Source organism: Anopheles merus, chromosome 3R (genome assembly GCF_017562075.2).
Source record: "Anopheles merus strain MAF chromosome 3R, AmerM5.1, whole genome shotgun sequence".
Lineage (NCBI taxonomy): Eukaryota > Metazoa > Arthropoda > Insecta > Diptera > Culicidae > Anopheles > Anopheles merus.
Window position 1 is genome coordinate 12,036,637 of NC_054084.1, and position 12,809 is coordinate 12,049,445.

At 43.1% G+C, this 12,809-nt stretch overlaps 1 protein-coding gene across 7 annotated transcripts in view; it reads right to left on the reverse strand.

The window, feature by feature from the left end:
- Positions 1–12,809, reverse strand: part of LOC121595681 (locomotion-related protein Hikaru genki-like) — a 123,622-nt gene that overhangs the window by 45,683 nt on the left and 65,130 nt on the right. For all 7 annotated transcript variants that reach the window (XM_041919830.1, XM_041919833.1, XM_041919832.1 and 4 more), the window contains one exon: positions 1,699–2,689. In XM_041919830.1, the coding sequence (XP_041775764.1) occupies positions 1,699–1,945 (247 nt within the window). In that variant the 5' untranslated portion in view covers positions 1,946–2,689. The remainder of the gene's footprint in view (positions 1–1,698; positions 2,690–12,809) is intronic.

Below are 12,809 nucleotides of genomic sequence, written 5' to 3' on the forward strand. Positions count from 1 at the left end.
AGCAGTAATGAGTGCTTGTGCAGAAGCTTTACACCGATACACCGATAGGCGGTAACCCTTTTACTTAATTGCAAGCTGTTGCTAATGCTTCTGCAGTACGATTTTGCGACTAGGAATGCATCGAATGTTACGAATGGACGTCGAATGAACGTCGTTGCGATTGGCACCATTTGAACAGGCTACCATGGTGTCGCTTCAAACAGAAAATACTGGTTCCTAATTAGTGCGAAGGCTGAGCAATTATTGAAGAAGCAGAAATGATCTATATTTTTACGCCGTCTTAGGTTTGCAATGATATTCATAACCGTCAACATAGTTGTAAACAACATTGTAAAACTAATTACGGATAAATGTGGCCTTCGGTACTGATTTCGAGCAGACTGTTCATTTAAGCTCTTACTATATAAAACAATGATTTAATGTAATATCATGTGACCTTGTGTTATTTAGTTGTACTTTTTGTGTTGTTTTGCTGTTCCAATATGTATTATTGTTAGCAGTAGTATTAGTTATTTGGCTACTTTAAAAAAACAACATGTTGAATGTCCCGAAGAACAAATAGAAAAAGTATCTTGTTGCATCGTCTTTATCTCATTCAATTGCATGATATTCGTTCGCGATAGCATTAGAAGTCTCAAACAAACGTTTTTTTTAACACTTTGACGGCAGTACGATTCACTCTCATTTCTTCAACCTTTCTTAGTGTTATCCTGTTCTTTTATGTTCTGAATAAATTGTACAGATTTCAGCTGTAACATAATATTTACATAGCAGCACAAAATGCCGTTTAATAATGAAAAGCGCACAATAAAATCAAAAAATATAATAATAAAATAATAATAGCTTATGAAGATTAAATACATTGTTGACGCTTTTTCATTGTTAACCGATTAGGTATTAATTACAAAATTAATTGTAAATCACCGTTCATTCGATTTCATAACAGAGGACAAGATTATACTAGCAAACCTAGGCAAAACACAGGTGTTATTAATGCTGAAATAGCTATAATGTGGATGAGAATTATATATTTGAACAACTCTATTTGTTGTCCAACACAGATTATTTGTTAGCAGAATTGGTTTGGGTTAAAAAAATGGGTTGAATTTGGTGTGTATTTTTCTTGTATAAAAAATAATTTCTGGTATTGCAAAAATTAAATGAAATGGAATTAGTTTGCTTAAAAAATAACAAACAGAAGGAATTAATGTAACGCGGGTTGAAAAAAAAAACACACACAACAAATGTTACACTGATTGACCATTTCCCCACTGACAGATTTTAATCGGTTCAATTTTGTGATTTTACGGTTCGTTTTAGCCACGCATACAAAAATAAAAAAATAAAAATGTGTACCCAATCGGTGAACTGCCGCTAAAACAAAACTTCAAAACCCATCTCCCAGTTAATTTTTGTAATTTACCGACCACCCTAAAGAGTAAACGAAACGAGATTAAATTGCAGTACCGAATAAAAAAACACACATGACAAATACCAGCCCAAAACTGCATCGCTATCGGAAGCTGTCAGTCGGAATGATGAACTGTTTGATCCAATCACCATTTGGGTAGATTTAGATCACGCGAGAGAGAAAACTAAACAATCCGACGATACCGGGCGGAAAGTAGCAGCAACCAAAAAAAAAAAATCACAACCTGAAAGACAAACACCTACACCAGCAAGGCACGCTCGACTTACCGGGTTCGTTCGTTGGCGGCGGATGCGGATCGGCCGGGGTCGCCCCAGCATCGCCCTCGTCGGCGCGGGCGCCTTGAAAGCAAACACTCGTTAGCAGCGTGACGAAAAGCAAACATTTTCCGATTTCAATTTTACATATTTTCAGCCCGGCGTGCATCGGTGCAGCTGCCGGACGCTTCCGGTCACTGGCGCCGCCACCCATCTTCGCTGGCCCCAGCCCCGCCGGCGGCACGGTGGATGTTGACATCGATTCCGGTATGTTAAACCTGCACCGTGCCCAACCACCCACCCGCTCGCGTTGGAACGGAAAAGCAGTATGCAGTTGTGATGCTTTGGTTGATTTTTGTCACACTTTTCACCGACCGTGTGCGGTGTGGTGATGGTAGCTTCCGGTTGTACACACCGCCCGCTTTGCTTTTTTTTTTTGCTATCTTCCAGAGTCTCGAAATTCAATTCCGAATCCAATCGAATCGCAAAAACCAATCCACTTCGTACGAAACCGTTTGCACTAATTCATCCCGTTCCACGGCAAAGCTTTCGTCCCTCCGTGGCTCGGGCTTCCGTGATCACCTGGCAGCCAATATGTTGATCTAAAATTCGAACGATTCCCTACACGGGCTGTGTGTTTGCGCTCGGTAAACTTTCTCTACTTTCACACACACACACAAGCTGTACACACATACACACACAGGAACACTTTCTCTCTCACTCCTTCGGCCGCTCGGTCACGACAGGACACACACGATCATCCGTGGTCAGAAAGGCGCACTGCACACACCGCTCACATCCGTAAATACGGGAGTTGTAGTTTTTCGTTTCGATTTCCCAGCTGCTCCGAGTCTGCGGGAGTGGAAGGGTTGGGTGCTGCACCCAGCGAAGCGGTCCTCTTGTCCGAGTCCGCGAGCGAGACAGAGAGCGAGTACGGTTCGGCCAGACACCCACGAACCACTTCACTTATGGTTTCGTTTGGCTCGCAAACAACGGCTGGCGTCTGTGGAGAAAAAGGGAGAAGAAAATAGAAAACGGTTAGGTATGTTAGTTAGCATTCTGCCATTTTTTTTTCATCCCATGTGATCCCCCCGTCTACCCAAATCTAAAGCTAAGGCTCGGAGGACAACTGACACGCCTGAAAATATTCATCCCTTCCGGTGACAGTGAATTAACCGTAACGACGTGCCAGCCAACAACCACCGATTGAAAGGGGTGGGGGATCTATGGCTGCCCGGGCACACCAAGCCGGACGTTGCACCAATTTTCTACTCCGTTTTATTTGTTTTCATACGCTCCCGGTTCGTTAGTGTGTGTAGAGTTTCATTTCGCTCCTGTCGACATGATGGAAGGTGTTTTTCGGCCAGTATCCCTTTTCGGATTCGGAAATCTATTTTGCGGTGAGACAGGGCAGGAAGGAAGGAGGAGAAAGGGTTTATTCGATGGGTGTATCCGGTTTTCGAGATGGGAAGTGTCGAAACATTGCGAGCGAGCTCTTGAAGCAATGATTCTGGTATTAATGCCTGCTCTGTGTTAGGCGATATTGGAAGGAAAATATTGAACTAAACAAGGAATACAAATCTCTAGGAAGAGTAATTCTATGTTGAAGAGATTTGAATTGAATGTCTAAAATGTTTGCAAAATTGTTCTACATTGAGATTTTGGATGCTGATTGCAAATGTGATTTGATGTCAATGACTATTGATTCCGACAAATGAGTATTTCGCACATTAATATGTTTTGTATATTTTAGAAAGTCCAATAATGTTTTATATTGAAAAACTGTTTTCAACTTCAATACCTGCAAAAACCGTCTTGTACTACAGTAGTCAACCTGCACGGCTTTGGATTCAAGCCTAAGTATGGACCGTCCCCCTCGTAGTAAATACTGACTATACAACTGCTTGGAACAGAATATGTCACGAAATCCTATATAGACTGATAAGACTGTGTAGGTCGTTATGCCAAATCGAAGAAGTATTGTTTTCATTGGACATTTGCAATTAATTTTGACATAAACATGTTAAGCGATTCGTTACGACCTACAGGTTTGTGCCAACCTATACAGGCTTTTATTATGTTTTTTCATTATAGGTCTAAACAGGCTCTTTCAGTACTTACACACTAACATAAAAGATTAAAGAACTATATGAACAAAACTTCTGCTTTTATTTATTATGTAAAGCAAAGGTAAAGTTATGTAGGTGGCAAGGTGCCTAGATAGACTACTGGTGGATCCTTAGCTAAAATTTAGGTAGCCATGATGGATTAAGATTTCTATGGAGATTGGCAGATAAAGAGTTAGGGTTGCTAAGGACTTTGTATGAGTTGCTGAGCAACTTTGGACATCCTAGCTGTCAAATGAAAATTTGTCAAAGTACATCCGACGGACCGACCTGTAATAATTTATGGACCTTGGTAGGTAGGCAAAAAGATAGTAAGTTAAGTAAGATAGTTAAGTAGGCAAAATCCCAGGACCGACTCCGACCCAACTCCGAAAATTTCGAAACCGACTACGAAAGATAGGTCCAACCAGCATTATCTAAAGCCATCCGGAACCGTCCGGAGTCGGAGTCTTCCGGCGTCGTAGTCGTTTGGAGTCAGAGTCGGAGTCATCCGGATTCGGAGTTGTTCGGAATTGGAACTAGAGATTCCGATTTTGGGAGCCTTCACGATTCTAGTTAGTTTTTTGTATGGAGTTTGACAGTTGGTGGCTGAAATCATGTAAACACTCCATACAAAACCACACAAAAAACTAGCCTACAATTTCCAGTCTAGATTATTCTAGCCACAAAGCTAGAATTAGATTCGAGTACCTGCTCGAAAACACGATGTTGTTTACATCTATCCCAAGGTGCATTAAAGAGATCACGTGGTGGAATCTGGAATCAAAGTGTATGTAGTACAGGTGGTCTCATAACATGTTTTTTAAAACCAAATTTGAACATCTCTTTTTAACAGAATGGGTGAAAACTTTTGCTAAAACGAGCTTTCTAGAGGCTTGACGAATACTCAAAACACTCTTAAAATCTTCATTCAGAAGCAGAAGCGATAAAAATCAGCCTTCTAAATGCATACACCTTGGGATAAGCCCACCTGTATATTATACTCACTTAGACAGCTGCTCAAAAACTGCTATACAATGCAAACAGCTGACAGGCTGAAATTTCAGCCTACGAACTTCAAACGGAAAGGGCCCCTTTGCCGGAGTTGGAATCGGACTAACAATAACGGGAGTTTGATTTGAGTTGTGGTTACACTCCAGAGCGCACATTGCTTATATTATGTTGATATAAGTTGTCCATCTGTTGAAAATTATTGCAAAAGCGTCGGGGGACATATTTTGAATTTAAAACTCAAAGTATAAGTGAACAAGTCCACTTGTGGCCAAGGCAGGCCTTGACCGACAACGGTTGTTGTCCCAAAAAGAAGAATATAATACAATACTTATAACAATAACCTTAATTGTCGATACTTTTTCTATCCAACATACACCCAGGAGCCACGAAGAAACATTATTTAGCTATGTCAACAAATTTGAGTACAGTCTGTTCACCTGAGGTGTACCTCTTAAATCGTGTCTTGAACATCCTGTGCTGCTAAAAACTGTACTTTTGAAAATAAGGTTGCCCTGACATGTACCGCGTCGCCTAGCTGGCACAACTGCTCAATAAATCGTCATATCAGAGTAACCTGGAAACGTAAAAGTTGCATTTCTTACAGCTCAAACCCTCCAGTCCAGTGACAGGACGATGTATGCTAAGCCGTGGAAAAGTTTCGTTCAATAACTTTTCATCCATCGATTGATTTATGGAGGGCAAATATCAAGCGTTAAGTCAAACACCGTTACTCGGCGCCACATTCGCACACAGCAGAAGACGGTCGTTTCGCCGCATGCTCACTTGGCACTCACGGCTACGACTCTAAAGGATGGCGGTCTCATCGAACATCGTTCGATGGTCCAATAGGTGAAAAAACTCTTGTCGCACTGGTTTAGCCAATTCGGAAACACGCCACAATATTGGGAGGGGAAAGTGGTTGATTTGCTCTGGAAATAGAAGTGGCAACTGTCACGCTACTGCAAAAAACAAAAAACGGAAAACTTTAAAACCATATTTTTATACGATTTTTTTGTTTGTTTGAGGATGCCGATCGCTTGCACGGGATGAAAATAGAGACATTCCATACCGGTCCTGCAGCTGGCCAAATATTTGGCTTGGAAATAAAACAAATTTTTGACTTTTTCGAGCCGACGTCGAATGTTTGTTGAAGTCTCTATCCCTCCCGTTTCATTTTGCACATCGATTCGGCCGTGTTCTATCGTTCGCTTAGGCGACCGTGTCTCGACACACGGCATTCGACGTAGACGTCCGTGCACGCGGAACGTGGCAGGGAAAGTGATATGAAAATAATCTTCACACCGTCCGCGTCAGAGTTTTGAGTGTCGTATTTTCCACCCAAAAGTCCCCAGCAGTCTGGTGGCGTGTAGAAAACTTTGGCAGACCCTGGTGGACCCCCTCAAGGGATGAAGGTCCGCTCAACGGCGTTACCCACGGTCGAAGAGACCTTTTCCATCCGTTTGTTTGTACGGGCGGGGGATTGAGTGGTTGGCTAAAGTCTCGTGCCTTTTTTTTCTTTCCTTTCGCCCATTCCCTTGTGCCCTTGTATGGCTGAAGGCGAACTGTCGTGTCCGTCAGCGTGAGATCGGCGTGGGTCTCCTCTGCACGAAGCTCTCGGTTAAGCGATTTCCTAAAACCGGATGACGGCTCACAACATTATTTTCTCACAGGACACAGGAAGCGCGAAAAATCAACAAGACACGAGTTTCCCCCCTGTACGACACCCCCACTGAGCTGAGGCCTCTGTCCCGTGTGTCTCGAAGATGTTACACAGCCAGTGCCTTACACAACAAACCCCTTGGAGCGCGAATGAACGGCTCTTGAAAGGTTGACTTCTGTGCAGCATTTGTCCGCTAGGTGTAAGCGGTGAACGAAGAGGGCGAACATTCTTCCACCGCTTTCACCCCATCCACACGCACACACACACACACACACATTCCCCAAGGATGTGAGGTCATGGAACCGAGGAAACTTTTGCCCTTTTGCAAAACCACCGACACGCAAGGCCCCGGCAGAGGCCCGTGCCCGGGCCCGGTCGGAAAACAACCGACCAAAGACGCTCTCGACGGATGAAAATGATGAAATGCGTCGCTGCCGGAAACGTGGTCGTACTTTATTTGCACTTCCGGCAGAGCGATGTGATGAGAGATGTTGTGTGTTCTTTACTGGCTTCCTTTTTTTTCTTCTTCTTGCTTGTTCTTTTGCCTACTGCTAGCCAAACATCCTGCTCCTGGTGGCGTCAGGAAGCAGGCCGAGCAACCTCAACCGTGTGTTCTGACGTTTCAAAGCTTGTTTGAAAAACCATTTCACTTCAGCCCGTGTATGGCGCTACGGGCAAAAGAAGGCGGGGCAGGCAAGCAAACCCCATTTCTGGAGAAGGGTTATCTTGTGGTGGATAACTTCCTCAACCAAGCGGCATCCCATCGCCCCTCGTTCCTGTTTTGCCGCTGCAAAGAAAAGTGCCCATCTTCTGGCCGTTGTTTTCTATGGTTATGGTTGTGCTGCTACTTCACTCGCGCAAACATTGGGGCTCTCTCTCTCTGTCCTGGAATTCCTGTCCTGTCCACCCGCAGGACCCCCCAAAACATTCACGGTCCGGAAGTTGCTGTGCAATGGATGCCAAGCCAAGCAGAGAGTTGAATAAAAAAAAGAGCCTGCAAGAGAAACACATTAAAACAACCAACAAAACGTCGAACAAAATAAAAGCTTATGTGCTTGCGTCGTGTGGCGGTTGGGGCCGGATTTGCACCGAATTGTCTATTGCGTAGGCCGTGATTGGCGTGGCATGTACCCCCCCACACACACACATGGCTTAAACCTCAAAAATGTGTGCCCACGCTGGCAGGAAAAAAGTTCTTCCCAGAGCAAAAAAAAACCCTTAATTCTCCTTTTATTCTTGCATATTGCTCCCTATTCACCTTTACCGTGGTGATGAGGGGTGTGCTGCTGCCGGGATTACTTAAAAATGTTTCCCACCACCAGATGGTGCCAGCAGTCGGTGGTTCACACAGGAGACGAGAGAGAGAGAGAGAGAGAGAGAGAGCAAAGTTCAAACTTTGCAGTTCCGTTAGGCGCAAAAAGTTGCTCGACACAACAGGAATTTTGCACCATTCATCAAACATCAATCAATAGGGGAAGGCTTTTTTTCCCGCTCAGGAATGCTATCTTCAAACTTGCTTCTGTGAAAGTGTGTGTGTGTGCGTGTGTAAATGTGTGGTAGCAATTTGCACATAACCAGTTTCCTTTTCCCCTTGGTTTTTTGTTTGTTTAACGAGCAGTAAAAAAAGCCCCAACCAAGCAACTAACCAACAAGCGCAACACGAATGGGAAATGTAGCTGCACACATTTTCACCCGCCAGATGTCGCAAATGATGTCTTGTCGATGGAAAACGACCTCTTCGCTTAGAATAGACGCCCTTCTGTGTGTATGGTTGTGTAGGCCGGTGTTAGTAGAATATAGGGGCAGTCTTTTCCCATCCACTTTCATCCTACTTTCATCCTTTCTCTCTCTCTCTCTCTCTCTCTCTCTCTCTCTTTCTCTCTCTCTCTTTTTCTCTCTCTTTTCTTTCTCGCTTCAAAAGGCACAGGAACTCAGTTTTTGCTGCTATTTCTGTCCCACCACGTCTGCTCAACATCCGATGCTGTGCTGTGTGCATGTGATCGGTTCTATGTGTGGACGGACCTGTTTGTGTTTAGCATTCGTTGTAGTTCTTTTTTTTTTTTTGTTGCTACTCCGCACACTCCCCCGTACGGCATGAGCCCTGGCCTATATCCTGTTTGAGGAGTTTGTTGCATCAGCATAAATCAACAAGCGCTCTGCGCGTAGTAGCAATGGGGGAAAGTGCTTCCCTTGCGCGCAAATACTTCTGGGCGCGCGAGAACTCAGCTACGGGACTGACACAGGCCTGGGGCAGGAATGCCTGTGGCACACAACGAAGAAGACAAAGAAGAAGAAGAAGAAGAAGAAGAAGCAGTGGAAGAGTTCATGCTCCCGGTTGCCCGCCAGTGCCATGGATGGAAGGAGAAGCTGGAATCGTTTGCTCGTAAATAAAGCATGCTGTTTGAAAGTTTTGCGAACATTTGACTGTCGTTTGCTTTACTGCCCCTCGGCCTCTCATTTCCGTTCACCTGCCGTTCCCTGGTCAGTACCATTCCATTCCATGAAGAGGGAGGGGAGAGCATTGACCATGCACACACCCGGTCTCCCGCTTGCCCGCTTTGTCCTGTGTGACGCAAACACACAACAGCATTAGGAGGGGACGACGACCATCAACTCAGCTCAGCCAGATTGGAAAAGCGGCGAAAGGAAGCGGCGGGCAGCACCAAAGAGCGAAACCCGTGGCCCATATAAAACTTGCCCGTGTGTCCTTCTCAGTGCTCCACTCCCTCTCTCTCTCTCTTCTTTTTCACTCCGTCCACAGGATGCCCCCGCGAACGGAAACCGTCCGGAAGAAAAATGAAAAGCTGCTGCTTAGAAAACACGACGGCGAACCGCTGCTAACCGTTTGCTTTTGATAGAGGTAAAGTTTTGTAGTTAAATTTTTCGGTTGACTTTTACCTCGCCGCTCTCACCCATCCTCATCGCTCATTCATTTCACCCCACACCATGATCATCGCCGGAAGCAGCTGCTATGCAATAAATTACGCAAATTCTGTATTACTTCTCCTTCGCGTTGTTTTGTAAGTTCCTGGCTGAGTTTCATCCAGAGGGACGGGAGGGGAAAACACAGCAAGGGGCACAGTAGCTGCTGCTTTTTTTAGAATATTTCATCCCCTGCTTAAATGAAAAGCCAGTTGTGTGAACGCGTTCCTCTAAACACATTCGCAGTAGCGTGTATATAGAGAGGCACTGACGGCGTTTTTTTTTCACCACTCTCTGTACAACCCGCTGTCGCTTTGTACGAAATAAGAATGTTGCTTCCAGGTTGTTCCCTAGCCATCCCGCCCCAAGAACCCCCCGTACCGTACCGGGGAGGGCAAGATGAAAATGAAAGAAAAGCATAAGTTTCATTGTTGTCCCATTTCCGGACTGCCGGAAAACAGGAAAGAGCAGGGGGTGGCCGAGCATTTTTTTACAGGTTCTGAAATAAAAGAACGTCTGACAATTCAAAGGTGAAACCAGGCCAGGCAGCAGAAAGCACAAAAAATGTTAAGAAAGAAAGAAAACCCCCGTCCACACACACAACCGGCAGGAGGCGGAAGTGCAAAAAATTACTTTCCTTGTGACTTTCTCTTTACGTACGCGCTTGCTCCTTTTAACCCTTGCTACTTGCTCGGAACAACACGACGAGAGGGTGGAGGAATTTTCGCTTCCTGAACATATACACCCCACCTGCTTTCACGCGGGGGCTGTGAAAGTCTTGTGATACAATTCCAATTTTAAAGCGCTTGTCGTTTTTATGACACATTGCCGCACGAAGGACGGAGAGCTCGCGCGGATGAAAACGGGAGAATTTGTTTTAATGAAACTTTGAAGCATAAGAACAACCGAAGCATGAACTCGCCAACGCACGAGCGATGCCATTCTGTGCCGCTTTCGGCCGGTATATGTGCAATGAAGATGCTGCAATGTTTATACAATTGTATACTGTTGGGGATACTTTCGGCATCCCAAGAGCACCATGATCGAGTGAAAACGCAAGCCGCTTCAACACCCGAGCGAGCTGTATGGGAACAGGGGGGCAAAATGACCAGATCCAGATAACAACTGAGAAATTTTAATCGTCCCAAGTTTTCAATAATAATAAAAATAATAATAATTATTAATTTTTTTATTATTATTTTTGTTATTATTATTATTGTTATTATTATTATTATTATTATTACTTTTATTATTATTATTACTTTTATTATTATTATTAGTTTTATTATTATTACTATTATTATAATAATTATTATCATTATTATTATTATTATTATTATTATTATTATTATTATTATTATTATTATTATTATTATTATTTTATTGTTGTTGTTGTTGTTGTTATTATTATTATTATTATTATTATTATTATTATTATTATTATTATTATTATTATTATTATTATTATTATTATTATTATTATTATTATTATTATTATTATTATTATTATTATTATTATTATTAGTATTACTTTTATTATTATTATTATTAGTTTTATTATTATTATTATTATTATTATTATTATTATTATTATTATTATTATTATTATTATTAAATAATTATTGAATTATTAAATAGAATGAAAATTTCCTATTCGAAAGATCAAAACGCCGTTAATAGGCGTTACTAATAGTAATAGTAGTTTACTAGGACTAAAATAACAGAAACTGAAACTCTATTTGTAAAGTTTGTGAGCTAATGAAACGAAATCCTGTAGAATGATTTATTAATACAACCACAATTGACTATTCCAATGTTCAAACTTCTAATTAACACAGCTGATTTTTGTTTTATATTATCAATTAGGTTATAGAGTCTATTTATTTAGCGTAACTTATTCTAGCTTATTCACTAAGGGACGTTGCATTCTATTCTTGACCCTACGATGGGCATGTTGTTAAGTCGTGCAAGTTGACAACTGTACCAGTAAACCGATCATTGTATTTCCCATGCACCACGAGCATTGATTGTATTTCATAATTTATTATTTTAATTTAAAATAAAATCACAGGTTATAAAACAATCAAAGTGTATGATCACCGCACTTTATGCTGATCTTGCTTAACTTGCCTATTTTTAACGTGTACATTTGCCAACACCGAAGATTATCATTTCGCCCCACATGTCCGCTTTGCCACGGACTCCCCTACTTCACGTCGCGCCCGTTGCGGTGTGTAATAACCTTGCAGACAGTTGCAATCACCACCATCACCACCACACCACCACCACGGACAGCGCGACAAGAGGAAAAGATAGCGAGAAAAAGAAACCCCCACCATAACCCGAAATACGCTCGGTTCACTTTTTCGGGCAGTGCATTTCCCGCATTTTCACGATTTCCCACACACACACACACACACTCGCAGGCTGAACGGCGAGGCAGTGGAAAGTATTGTGAAATTGATTTATTTCGTTAACAGTGTTTCCACATGAACCCACATTTGCCATGGCTGTATGAACACGGAACCGTCGCACCGTTCCCTGTTGCATTGGAAATTTGCATTTCCACGCTCTCTCCCTTCCTTTCCGCACTGCAACCATTTCCATGTTTGCATGTAATTGTAGAAAGCGTAAGAGCGAGCGAAACGAGAAATTCCCGATCCCACCATCCAATGGCTCGAGAGTTGCAGATTGCCAAACCGAGCGGTGGCCCACAGCCAGGCGCAAAACCAGGCTACTACTAGTTGGTGTGTAAAACGTTGGAATGTTTGCAGTTTGTGGTTCCGATTTGCCATGCCAACGCCATTCGCTGCATCGTGCGCGTTGGACAATTTCAGTCCGTCCGTCCGGCTGGTTGGCTGGCTGGCTGGCAACAGTTGCTGAAGGTTGATGGCAATGCACACCCGAGAACGCAAGCACACACACACCGACAAACAGACAGATAGACAGGCAATGGGTTTTTGGCGCATCCTCTTCTACGTGGAGAGCATTCACTCTCGGTCGGTTCGGTGCAGTAGTGCACAACCAGAGAATGCACAACCGGATGCGATGTGCTAAGCGCAGTGAGGCAAATTTTCACACCCAACTTCCCAGCTGCAAGAGCTCCACCAGGGACAGGACCTCCATTTTGGGGGAGCGGAGAGTACATTATGCCGGTTTTATTTCTACCCTCTTTGAGCACTCTTGGAAATGATATTATTTATCCATCATGCTAAAATTTTCAAAACGGCTGCAATGAGATAGGTCGGTCGAAGTACAGCGAAGAAACAGAGCAGAAATTAATTTAATAGTGTTCTCGCTGTGGTTTGTGGAATTTTCTTTTTCTGTACTAAGGTTAGGAGATAGATAGATATTGCTGAGGGAAGGGAATGAAAAAGAGAGGGTGAAAAGGTAGAGGAACCACTTGAGCGTAAAACCTTAAG